The sequence below is a fragment of the Balaenoptera borealis genome (assembly GCF_965194805.1).
Source record: "Balaenoptera borealis genome assembly, chromosome: 1".
Classification (NCBI taxonomy): domain Eukaryota; kingdom Metazoa; phylum Chordata; class Mammalia; order Artiodactyla; family Balaenopteridae; genus Balaenoptera; species Balaenoptera borealis.
This window is the reverse complement of record NC_138860.1, coordinates 186,438,124-186,451,600: the sequence shown is the minus strand read 5'-3', so window position 1 is coordinate 186,451,600 and position 13,477 is coordinate 186,438,124. Positions and strand designations below refer to the sequence as shown.

The 13,477-nt window shown below is 39.1% G+C and overlaps 1 protein-coding gene across 8 annotated transcripts in view; it reads left to right on the top strand.

The window, feature by feature from the left end:
- Positions 1-13,477, top strand: part of KIF1B (kinesin family member 1B) — a 146,375-nt gene that overhangs the window by 52,285 nt on the left and 80,613 nt on the right. For 4 of the 8 annotated variants that reach the window (XM_082352800.1, XM_082352798.1, XM_082352799.1 and 1 more), the window contains 5 exons: positions 2,519-2,594; positions 6,569-6,647; positions 7,422-7,564; positions 8,638-8,679; positions 11,453-11,664. In XM_082352800.1, coding sequence (XP_082208926.1) covers positions 2,519-2,594; positions 6,569-6,647; positions 7,422-7,564; positions 8,638-8,679; positions 11,453-11,664 — 552 coding nt within the window. The remainder of the gene's footprint in view (positions 1-2,518; positions 2,595-6,568; positions 6,648-7,421; positions 7,565-8,637; positions 8,680-11,452; positions 11,665-13,477) is intronic. The other 4 variants (XM_082352802.1, XM_082352803.1, XM_082352805.1 and 1 more) reach the window with 2 other exon arrangements.

Genomic DNA, 13,477 nt, shown 5'->3' with positions numbered 1-13,477 from the left:
AACAATGAAGACTTAAAATTTAGTGATTATTCTGACTTGTCCATTTGCTTATCTGTTAACATCCATATCAACCAGAAGAAGAGTCCTAGTTTTCTATGTATTTCCCACACTGCTCTATGCCACAAAATTTTGCAGATGATTTTTTTATAATCAGTTTTATAAAACCCAGTTTAGTACTTTGTATCTGTGTCATAAACTGTAACAGATCAGAAATAAATTTTAGTTTTTATGTAACAAGCATGAGTTTTGGTGAATTAAGATGTATTATTATTTCCGCTGAGGGGAGAAACAGGATTATTACCATCCATACTTAATAGTATTTCTTTTTAGAGAGGTTAATGATCTAAGTAAGGCTTTTTATGTAAATACTGAAACACTTATTTTGAAAAAATTATGGATGTGAGAACAGGAGATTAATTTGTATGAGAGCAAATAGAGAAGAAATGGCTAAAATTCTGTGGTATTTTCAAGTGGAAAAGATTGAAGTTCTATTTATGCTTCTTCATTTAACTACTTCTTAATTTAGTCTAATTGACAGAAGTGAAAATAGAACATTTTAGAATCTGACACTGCTTATTTTTACAGTGCTGTTGGCAGTCACTGTAACTGGCATACTTTAAATCTTGCAGCCTTTTCAGTACTAACCACAGGCAAAGTGGAGTGTTTAGGTGCAGTGGGGAACGGAAAGGATAAACTGAGGTTTCAGGCCCCAAGAATTTTATAGTGGAATGAAAGTCGCACTCGGCTGTGAATGACTGAGACGGTTAATTCTCGCTAAAGGTCTGTGTAATTTAGAAATAGAACCTGCTGTGGAAAATGACTTTGTAATTGGTGGAACGTGTGTCTGTGGGTGGAGTAGGATGAGATGTAGGGGACGTATTTGATGAGATGGAATTCAAGTGCCAACTTGCCTACTTCCTTTCCTCCTCAACAAACCAGAGTCAGCTACTTAGTACTATTTTTCTGAATACCCATGCTTTAGCACGAAGTAGATCATCCTTAGTTTAATGTAACCTCAGATTATACCAGGAATGGATTATAAAACTGCCTGTTACTGGGGAAATGTTGATCAGTGAACTCTGGCTTTCCCCTTAGAAACTTCTTTGTTTTTTTTTTTTTTAACGTATTTACTGGAGTATAATTGCTTTACAATGTTGTGTTAGTTTCTGCTGTATAACAAAGTGAATCAGCTATATGTATACATATATCCCCATATCCCCTCCCTCTTGCGTCTCCCTCCCACCCTCCCTTTCCCATCCCTCTAGGTCCCCTTAGTAGCTTCTTAAATTGTCACAACATAGTAGTCAGCCAGCAGATATTGGAGTAGCTATTATACACAAAGCGTTTGCATTGTTTTTTACTTTCAGAGGATATAATTTTCTCCATTTCAGCACTGGCTTTGTGTTGGTGCTTTTTGCTTTATCCTGTGATAATGAGAAGGGACATGGAGAGAGCAGTACAAGTAAACTATTTTTTTTTAAATTTTTATTGGAGTATAGTTGATTTACAATGTTATATTAGTTTCAGGTGCACAGCAAACAAGTAAACTCTTGATAAATATAGAAACTTTATCTTGCAGTCTTTTTAAATCTCCAGATTAGCAAATTACATCACTTTCTTAGACCTTTTCACTTTGAGTCCAAATTCTAATGGTTGGATTTATTTTGAACATAATTTCCTTTTAAAGAAACCAAATGTGTATTAATATACAAGAGTTACTAGATATGCAATATCCCACTTGCTGATTTGGTGGTTGGCCAAGTAAATTCATTAACTAAATGAGTTGTTCCTACACATCCAACCTGGAACACACAGGATTCATCTTTGCCCCTCTGCAAAAGTAAAATTATTTCAGGATTGGGTATTAGATGATATTAAGGAATTACTGTTAATTTTGCTAAGTGTGAGAATGGTCTTATAGTTACTTTTTTTTTTTATAAAGTCCTTCTCTGTTAGAGATATGTACCTGAAGTATATTTAGGTGGAATGTTGGATTTGCTTTAGAGCCCTACACGAGCTATAAAAGACAGGGTATTAGATAATAGTATTGTATTGGTGTTAAATTTCCTGAATTTGGTCATTGAACTGTGACTGTGTAAGAGAATGTCCTTATCTGCTGAAGTGTTTAGGGATAAAAGGGCATGGGGTCTGCAGTTTCCTCCAAAATGGTTCAGGAAGAAAAAATGTAGAAGAGTGTTTGAGTGATAATTGAAAAGTGATTGGCAAAAAATTGATAATGGTTGGAGCTGCATGATGGATATGTGGTAGCTCATTATGCTACTCTCCAAACTGCTGTGTATGTTGTAAATTTTTCAAAATAAAATATAAAAAAAATTATTTATTGGATGAGCTTTGGGTATTGTGAAGAACTGAAGCTGTGAGTGTTAAATTTCAACAGTGATGACATCGTACTGTAATTTAATTTACTTGGGAATTTTAGACTGGTTTGCCTTTTGTGTGAATTATTCCTCTCTAACAACGCTAAGAGAGGCTAAGGCCATTTCTTTCTGTTTAATAGAGTAAGAAGAAGAAGAAAACTGATTTTATTCCGTATAGAGATTCTGTACTTACTTGGCTCCTTCGAGAAAATCTAGGTATGTTGATCCACCAGTGTGTGGATCTTTTTAAAGCTGTTTACTGATTATGTTTTGTGGTTAATTGTCCTGTATTTCTGTTTTTTGAGAAGAAAAATCTCTATTACTAACTTGAGTACTCTTTCCTTTTTTCATTGTTTCTCTTGATTCAAGCTGATTGGATTTGCTCGCCTTAATGTAATTTAATTTAATTTTTTTGGTTTTTTTTTCCTACTGGTTTTATTGAGATATAATTGACATACAGCACTGTATAAGTTTAAGGCGTACAGCATAATGATTTGACTTACATCCATCATGAAATGATGATCACAGTAAGTTTAGTGAACATCCATCATCTCATACAGATGAAACAAAGAGATAGAAAAAAATTTTTCTTGTGATGAGAACTCTTAGGATTTACTCTCTTAACTTTCATTTATAACATAGTGCAGTGTTAATTATATTTATCATGTTGTACATTACATTCCTAGTACTTATTTATCTTATAACTGGAAGTTTGTACCTTTGGACCACCTTCATCTAATTTCCCCTCTGCCCTACCCCCTACCTCTGGTAACCACAAATCTGATCTCTTTTTCTGTGAGTTAGTTTGTTTGTTTGTTTTTGAAGTATAGTTGACCTACAACACTATGTTAGTTCCTGTTACACAACATAGTGATTTGGTATTTCTATACATTTCAAACTGATCATCACACAAGTCTAGTTAATGATATGTTATCATACAAAGATATTATTGTAGTTTTTGACTGTATTTCCCACACTGTACATAGCAATCTATATATATGGATTATTGTAAATTACTGATCTCTTAAGTGCGTGCATTTTAACAACTCAACCTTTTTACCGCACATCCCCCCGGTCCGCCCCCCTTCACATTTAATGTTTTGGCATCATATTTTACATCTCTTAATTTGTGTATCCCTTAATTACTTATTGAGGATATAGATGATTTTACTACTTTTATCTGTTAACCTTCCTACTTGCTTTATACGTGGCTTTACTACCTTTATTGTATATTTGGCTTTACCAATGAGATTTTTCCTTTTGTAGTTTTCATGTTTTTAGCTGTGGCCTTTTTTTTTTTTACTTAGAGAAGTCTCTTTAACATTTCTTGTAAAACTGGTTTGGTGGTGCTGAACTCCTTTAGCTTTTGCTTATCTGTGAAACTTTTGATACCTCCGTCAAATCTGAATGAAAGCCTTGCCAGGTAGAGTATTATTGGTTACAGGTTTTTCCTTTTCATCATTTTAAATATATCATGCCACTCCATTCTGGAGAGTTTCTGCTGAAAAGTCAGCTGATAGCCTTATGGGAGTTCCCTTGTAGTAACTTGTTGCTTTTCCCTTGCTGCTTTTAACATTCTCTCTTTATCTTTAATTTTTGCCATTTTAATTATAATGTGTCTTGGAGTGGTCCTGTTTGGGTTGATCCTGTTTGAGACTCTCTGTGCTTCCTGGACCTGGATGTCTTTTTCCTTTCCCAGGTTAGGGAAGTTTTCATCTATTTTATCTTCAAATATGTTCTCTCCCTCTTTTCCTTGTGCAGCCCTGTCATGTCATGTTAGTATACTTGATGTTGTACCAGAGGTCTCTTAAACTGTCCTCATTTCTTTTTATTCATTTTTCTGTTCAGCTTTAGTAATTTCCACTATTCCATCTTCCAGCTCACTGATCCATTCCTCTGTATCATCTAATCTACTGTTGATTCCTTCTAGTGTATTTGTCATTTCAGTTATTGTATTCTTCATCTTTTTCTAGTTCTTTATATTTTCTAACTCTTGTTAAAAACTTCTGACTTCTCACTCTGTTGATTCAGTCTTCTCCCGAATTCTTTGAACATCTTTACAATCATTAACTTGAACTCTCTGTTGGGTAGATTGCCTGTTTCCACTTAGTTCTTCTGGGTTTTATCTTGTTCCTTTGTTTTGAACATACTTCTCTGTTGCCTCATTTTGCCTAATTTGCTGTTTTTATTTGTGTATCTGGTAGGTTGGTTATGTGTCCCGACCTTGGAGAAGTGGCCTTTTGTAGGAGACGTCCTATGCATTCCAGCAATGCACTTCCCTCTGGTCACCAGAGCTATATGCTCTAGGGGTGCCGCCTATTTGGGCTGCGTGGGTCCTTCTCTTGTGGCAGGCTGACTACTGTGGGAAGTCTGGTAGGCGTGGCTGACCCCCGGTCTGGTTGCTTTCCAGGCCCTGCCTTGTGTGGAGGCTGCCAAACATTGGTGGGTGGGGCTGGGTTCTGGAGTGGGTGGTTACAGGGCTGGGGGTCCTGGATCTGTTGTCGATCTGCTGGTGGGTAGGGCCAGTTCCTGACAGGGCTGGCTGCAGAGCCTGGAGTGTCCTAAAGCTGGTGTTGGCATGCTGGTGAGTGGGGCTGGATCCTGGGGCAGCTGGCTGAAGGGTCCAAGGTGTCTCAGAGCTGGTATCGGCCTGGTGGCAGGTGGGACTGGAACCCAGGGCATCCCGGGGCTAGTGCCAGCTCACTGATGGACAGAGCTGGGTTCCCAGATCTCTGGCTGCAGGGCCCTGAGGGTCTTAAAGCTGGTGTTGGCCTGCTGGTGGGCAGGGTTGGGGCCCAGGGGATTCTGGGGCTGGTGCTGGCCCACTGGTGGGTGGAGCTGGGTCCCAGGGTCCCTGGGGCTAGTGCCAGTGCGCTGGTGTGCGGGGCAGGGTCTTGGGCCCTCTGGTAGACAGGGCTGGGTCCCGGAGTGGCTGTGGGTTCTGCGGGTCTTAAGGCAGCAGACCTGCTGGTGGGCAGGGCCAGTCCCAGCACTAATAAGCTAGAGGGAGAATTCCAAAATGAGACTTGCCTGTACCAATGTCCTTGTGATAGAACGAGCTCCCAAAATTGGCTGCTGCCAGTGTCTGTGTCCCCAGGGTGCACTCCTGCCTCTTGTCCTCCAAGATCAGCATGTGGGTCTGACCCAGGCTCCTTTCAGATTACTGCTTCTGCCCTAGGTCCTGGAGCGGGTGAGACTTTGTGTGTGCCCTTTAAGAGTGGAGTCTCTGTTTTCCACAGCCTTCTGGCTCTCCCAAAAGTAAGCCCTGCTGGGCTTCAAAGCCAAACGTTCTGGGGGCTCATCTACCTGGTGCAGTTGCCTGATGGGGGGCTCAGGCCCCTTGCTCTTTGGGGAGAACCTCTGCAATTGTAATTATCCTCCCATTTGTGGGTCGCCCACCCAGGGCTGTGGGTCTTAACTATCCCACATCGCTGCCCCTCCTACCTGTCTCGTTGTGATTCCTTCCTTAGTTGCAGAAGGTCTTTTCTGCTAGTCTTCCGTTTTTTCTCATCAGTAGCTGCTCTGTAAACAGTTGTAATTTTGGTGTGCCTGTGGGAGGAGGGAGCTCAGGGTCTTCCTGCTCCGCCATCTTGGCTACTTCCCTGGATTTGCTCACCTTTAAATCAGGGTTTGCTCCCAAATCTCATTTACTTCAGGACATGAACTGTGAAGTAGTTGTTTATCTGACCACACGCACCTGCTTCAAACTGTTGTTCCTTCTTCCTTTTTGAAAACCCCATGTTCCTTTTGATGCTCATAATTTGATGTTACCAACCCTTACTCCTCTTTGTTGATGTTTTCCGGCCTTTTTGCCCTTCATTCTCTGTTCTTGTAGACCCTTTCCCTCATTCTTAATGAGAAGGAGGTAGTGATTAGCTGTGTCACATGTTGCTGATAGAAGGAGTGGCTGAGAATGGCCTGCTGTGCTGTCTATGTTGCCTGTGACTCTGACATCACTAAGAATGGCCTTGGTGGAGTGTCTGAGATCTTAATGGGAGTGGGAAGAGGGAAACTGGGCACAGTACATCCAGACACTAAGATGTGCATGTAACAGTGCCTGGTGTGGGGGCAGTCCAAAAATCTGTTGATTAAATCTTGGGATCTGAGATTGTGCTGTCTGATTTGACACATTCAATAAAATTTTTTCTAAAATGAGTATGGTTTGAGATAATTATAATTCATCTTTTTAGGTGGCAATTCTCGCACTGCAATGGTTGCTGCTCTGAGCCCAGCAGATATCAACTATGACGAAACTTTGAGCACTCTGAGGTACTCCAGTTTGATTTCAATAGCTAAACAGAACACAGTGCTACCATAAGTCATCTTGTTATGCCATGGATTTTCATATGCTATGTGGGTAGTCGCTTGAGTAAACAATGATCCATTCCTCTCATAACAGGGGAACATGGGGGGAGGTTATTTTTATTATAATAGAGTTTACCTGTTTATAGTTTTTAGTTTCTTTGAGAAAGGCAGGAACTTTTTCATAGGAAAGATATTAAATTTGCTCTAGTGAGATTTTTGGATAACTTTTAGATAATAGTAGAAATTTCTTACAATATTTATTTCTATAAAAAGAAGTGTCCCCTTCTCCTGTTTGTCATTATAGAAATGCTCACATCATAAAAAGTAACAAAGTTATGAGTACATGTAATATTTTAAAAATTACTGACAGAATGTTTACTAATAGGGTAGTTTTATATATGAATAGGTTCCATTACTTTAATCTGGAACTTTCAACTCTTGTCTCATTAAAGACATTTTTGATATAATGGAAGAAACACCATATGGTCTAATAAATTAGTTTTGAGTCCTCTCTCTGATATTTATTTCCTTTGTGATCTTGGGGAAATCACTTAAATTCATTGGAGCCTTTTTCCTCATCTTTATAAGGTACTGTAAAGCTTTCTACAAATGTATTATTATTAAGGCTCATAAAATGTGTTAATACTCAAGCTGTTTGATTTAGAAATAATGGTATGTTACTTATGAGAAGTAGAGCATTTGAGGAATGGCAAAAATGTGTTTTCTTTTTGGATCTAGATATGCAGATCGTGCAAAACAAATTAAATGCAATGCTGTTATCAATGAGGACCCCAATGCCAAACTGGTTCGTGAATTAAAGGAAGAGGTGACACGGCTGAAGGACCTTCTTCGTGCTCAGGGGTTGGGAGATATTATTGATAGTAAGTGAATTAAGAATCAACACAAAATCTATTCCTTTCCTCTCAAGGGCTCTTCAACTTAGAGTTAAAGAACTTGAGGCAGCTAGATGGTAGAGAAAGAGTTTTTTGTTTCTTCTTAACTTCTTAAAAAGCCCATTGACGGTAGTTCCCTGGTGGCTTAGTGGTTAGGATTTTGGGCCTTCACTGCCATGGCCCGGTTTAATCCCTGGTTGGGGAACAGATCCCGCAAGACCTGTGGCCAAAAAAAAAGAAAAAAAAAAACTCATTGAAAATGATCTTAGAATTCCTTTATGTACCATGTACCAGGTTATCCGTTTGAACTCAGGAAATTACTTCTTAAAACGTAATATATCATTATTTGTATTTTTATTAGATTTCTGTTTTAGATCAGCAGTGAAGTTTATTTGGAATGTTAAGTTTATTCTCACTGAGCAATTAATCACTTCATAAAACTGTTACTTAAAATTTTTGGTTTTGAGTTATGGGTTTCTCTAGATTAATGTAGTAGTAATACATATGTAAGAAACCCACCATTCCAGTCACCTTTCAGATAAGATTTACCTTTGAGTGGTTGCCCCCCTACAAAATGATTGAATGCCCCCCAACTCACTCCTTATGAACTTATGAAGGGGAAAATAACCAATTCCTGTCAAGTTCAAGAATTAGACTTCCAGAGAGTCTTACAATGTTGTCTTAAATTGAATCTTTTTTAACCTCAGTGATCTGCCTACATAATGTCTAATCAGAAGTTCTCCTAAGTGAGTTAACTAGATCATTCAGGTAGAATAGTGTATGGGTTTATTTAATAAAGCATATTTTTATTTTTTGAGTGTCAGATTAATATTACAGTGTTTGCAATTCTAATAAGATTTTCAAGGCCTCTTCTAATTTAGTTCTTCTTACTGATTAGCACCTGAGTTTAAATGAATACATACAGTTTGTAAAATGATAATATATTATTCTAAGTGTCAATTTTTTCACCTTCCCAAATGCCAAATACTGCTCTGTTCCCTCTGTCATTGCTGAACCTGAACTTTGACCCTTTTTGTATTTTCCCTCTTGCTTACCTTCAGCTGATCCATTGATCGATGATTACTCTGGAAGTGGAGGCAAATGTGTGTATTTCATGTACTGGGTATTTCCAGCACTCTGACTCGCTAATCTGCCTCTGCTGGGTCAGCCCTAAAATGAGCTTTGCATGCCAGCCGTCCTAACAGGGAAATCCCAGACAGAGCATACTGTAGATCCAGAAATGTTCCTATTTTTGCCCTTTTCCATTAGCAAAGCAAGTTTTGCTGAATTTCAGTTTGTGGCTTGAATAAAGTCGAGAGGCTTAAAAACCTCTTGCTGCTTCTACTGTTCAGTTTTTCCACTTAAATGTGATTAAATTGAATCCAGAGTCATACATGATGATGATAGTGATGACAGCAGCTCACATGTTTTGAGTGTTTATAATGTGCCAGGACCTGTTCTAGGTATCTTGAATATATTATCTCTTTAGTCCTGTCAGTGACTCTGACAAAGCTCCATTTTGCCAAGGAGGACACTGCTGCCTGGAGTGGGTAGTTTGCCACTAAATGAGATCCTGTGGTTTCTTTGTGGTCAGACTGGGTAGTGTAACGCAGAGCCCTTGTTTTTAATCATATTACGCCTTTTTTGGCCTCTTGATCCTTCAGGGCCTGATTATTTATTAGGAAAATCCTTTTAAATTAGCTGTATAATTCTGAGCCTTAGTGTATATATAATTGAAAACAATCACTTCTAGTTGGCCAAATCTCCATGACTGAGTAGCTTTGTGAATGTCGGATTAGCACTCACCTGTGCTTATGCTAAGTTGATTTCCTCCATATCTTGGGCCTCAGCTTACTTGATGGTTAGGTAAACTTTTTTTTTCCCTTTTTCATGAATTACAAATTAAATTTTAAAAAACTTGGGTGTCTAAAATGTGTGCTTGAAATGAGGACATTTTATAAAGCATCACACCTCATTACCCGCTGCATATCTGTCATTATGTTGGCAAGAAAGTAATTTCTTACCCTTTTAAGATAATTCATCAAGAAATTATTAGAATAAGTGAAGAATCTTGATTTTGGGGGGTTAAGTTTTAGGTTTTTATTGATTTGTTTGTTTCTACAGTAGGGCATGTAACAAGGCTTGGTAGACAGTGAGGCAATACATAGGAGAAACCAAAGGTAGCCCTGGCTGCTGAGATGAGGTTAAGCCTTGAAGGCACTATAACATCCTAATCCAGAGTGACTCTTGGACTGGAACAGCTCTGTCTGAGATTTCCAAAGCCAACTGATACTGGTGTGGGAAAGACGCCCTTTGTTCTTGCTTTCGTGCTGCAGGTGATGCTGCTGCCAGCTTGCTGCCTCACTCTTTTCTGAGCAGTTGTGGCATCTCCCAAAAAGCTATGCATGACTAAGTTTTAATTCTGTATCTGTGCAGGAAAGCAGCCTTGACTACTTCTAAGTTTCTGTTTCAGTCACTACCCTTAATGCCTTTTAGGGCTTGCATGTGTCAATTGGACCTTCTAAACTCCATCCATCCTATTCTTTCCCACCTTGCTGCCATCACCTGATGGCTAATTTTTTTGCTCCAGTTCCTACCCGCCTTTTAAAACTTGCTTGTTTCCCTATGTTCTATATTTGCAGATGGTGGTTTTCAAACTGGCTTGAAGCAACCGCTGGTTTTAAGGGGCTTCAAGAAATGGCTTTGATTAAATCCACATGGGTAGACCCAGAGAGAGCTAATAACGTTTTTTCTGACTCTTTGTGTTGACTCATATTATATCCTTTAAGGAAAACTTATTTAGTTTTGATATGAACTTTGAGCAATGTAGATTTTCTTACATTTAAAAATGAGCTAATTTAAAAATAGGAATGCACCAATACCTATGGATTTCCTCTGGTGCCTATTTGAGAAAGATGACTAATGAAGAAAAGTACAAACAACAAATTAATGAATTTGTTGTTTGTGACACTTTTTACCAAAACTAAGTTTAAAAGCAAAACTTAGAGCTCTATTTAAGACCTTAGTAAATGAAAGTATGTCCCTAAAACTTGCATTCCATACTAGGAACTCGGCTCCCCAGTGACTCATGGTCATTCGGTTAGGCAAAGTGAGAGCCTTACTTAAATTAGCAGATAATCAGCCTTAATTTTTGCTTGCTCTAATAGATGAATGTTAAGCTACACCAAATTCAACAGTTTGCTAATTGTTCATCACTGTTGAGGTAGTTAGCCCTAGGTTCTTAACCAGGACTTATACAAGATCCCTGTAATTGCTACGATTACCTCTCCTTTTTTTAAAAGGCATATTTTAAAAATCCTTTTTAGCATACAAAGAACACTACTGAGCACTCAGATTTTTGTTTTAACGTAACATTTTCTTGGGAATTTTTGCTGAATGACATAACATACTGGGCCAGACTGATATGTATTGATATTGATAAATAAATGATCATCTTTTTTCCCTTACTGTTACAAACTACTGGGATTTAAGAGTAGTATAAACCTAAGACATTGTAGATTTGGAGCCATAGAAGGAATACAGGAATGTAGCATGGCTGTTTAGGGGGAGAGCCTGAGCTGTATCCTTTGAGGCTCTGGTTACCCCCTAACAGATACAATGTTAACCCACTTAGAATTTTTTAGTTTCTAAACTCAGAAGTGGTTCTTAACTTCTAAAATACCAGTATTAAAGACAGACTTGTTTTAGAACTGCCATCTAGAACAATTATAACTTGTCTTTGTATCATAACTTGTCTTGGTCTTGCTGCTTTAATGCTGTCCTTTCTTACACTGGTGTTCCTTCCTGTCTTTTTTCTTCTCCTGCTCCTTTCCCTCTTTCCTACTTTTTCTGCCTTCCCTTCTTTCTATCTCCCAGATCTGAAAGATTTTCAGAACAATAAGCATAGGTACTTGCTAGCCTCTGAGAACCAACGTCCTGGCAATTTTTCCACAGCATCCATGGGGTCCCTTACTTCATCTCCATCTTCCTGCTCACTCAATAGTCAGGTGGGCTTAACATCTGTGACCAGTATTCAGGAGAGAATCATGTCTACACCTGGAGGAGAGGAAGCCATCGAACGTCTAAAGGTAAGTAGTAACTTAGATTCAATGAAAGGTATTCTGTGTAGCTCCACAAGGCAGAGTTAGAACTAAAAATCACTGAGATTCTGGTTCAGCATATGGAAGAACTTTCTAACTCTCAGAGGTGTCCTGAAATTGCTGCTTTGTAAGATAATTTATTTTCACCAGAATACTTGAGTCTGACATGGCCAAGCAGGGATGGGAGGGAGAGATGCACGGGCAGATTGTAAGTTGGCCAGGCAAAGTAACTGATAAGTAGATATGTCCATTAATTCTGAGGTAGTTTATAAGTCACAGTGAAATTGTTTAGTTAGAAATTTCACTGGAAACTAATTAAACATTTGGTTTATTTTGAAGACGGAATTCTGTATAGGCCCCTGCTTCTGTTAGGAAAATGTATAATCAAAAGAAAGTTTGCACATGTGAGTAGCTGTACCAGGTTTATTCAGAGACATGTGAAATGATATTTTCTAGAAGTTCACAGAAAGCCCTGTGAGCACTGCTGTGGAAGGGCTGCCCCCTCCTGTGCTGGTGCACATGGGCTTACGGGTCTTAGTGCTGCTGCACGCACTTGAGTCCTGCGTGTGCAGGTCACCCGCCATGGCACCCAGCTTGGCTTTCCCAGCCTGTTGCTGGCTCTGTCAGGTACTTTCTGTCTCTCTCCATGAATACGAACGTTAGGAGCAGCAAAACCTTCTGACTCATAGGTTCTTCCTTCCCCCTCGGTGACTACAGTGAGAGCAGACAGTTGTCACCTGTGGTGCCATCCATGAAACCACCGTGACAACAACACAAATGCCTTTTCTTTCCCTGCTTGTCACTTCCAGGATGATAGTTTTATCCGTACCTTGTGGCCTTTGCATTCAAGAGTACTGGGGTACATATACATATATCCCCATATCTCCTCCCTTTTGCGTCTCCCTCCCACCCTCCCTATCTCACCCCTCTAGGTGGTCACAGAGCACTGAGCTGATCTCCCTGTGCTATGTGGCTGCTTCCCACTAGCTGCTTAGAACTTAAATTAAAAAAAAAAAAAGAGTACTGGGTAGGAAAAGCAAGGTGAGCAAAGAAACTTCAAGGAGCTGGGGAGTTGTGGTCCTGCCCCGAGCGTGCAGTCCTCTCCACACTGCGCTCAGTGTTCTCCGCCATGGCTGCTCATTCAAGGACCGTTGAGAATAGTGACACACTTTGACAGGTTAACGATGGAAAAGGTTTGCTGAACCTTTTTGCTAAAAGGGAATTTAGCTTGATAATTGCTAGAACATTCATTTTGGTTTGCAGGTGAGATTGAAAAAGATTTTATATGAAGAATGGGCTTCTGCTTCTTAATCAGCCTACCTTTTCCTTGGCATTTCACTCACTTCTAACATAAGGTGCTTAAGAAACAAAAGTAATCTGTTTCTTCCTTCAGAACTTGTTAGTGGAAAGTGGGTGAAATTCTAAAATACCTGGCAGAGGGACAGGGAGTGAGAAACCTTTTCATTAAATATTGCAAAGGAAAGGATAATTTCTGCTATTGTGAAATTGACTTTGAAATTTTACTAAAGATGTTCGTGAAGCCCTATGCAAGAAGGCTTTTATTTCTGTATTTTATCATGATAGGCAAAGTTGCTGTGTAGGGTTCTGTTCAGGCCAGTGGGGACATGCAGAGGTTCTGTGGAAAGGAAAAGTGAAATCTTTCATTTACTATTCAATATAAAATGTTATTTTTCTTTGGGGATTTTGAATCTTACTATTTGAATCTTACCTTAGTCTACAAATGAGATTACGTTCCCTTTAACACACATCTTGATGTAGGAAAAAAAATTCTTCCCAACTG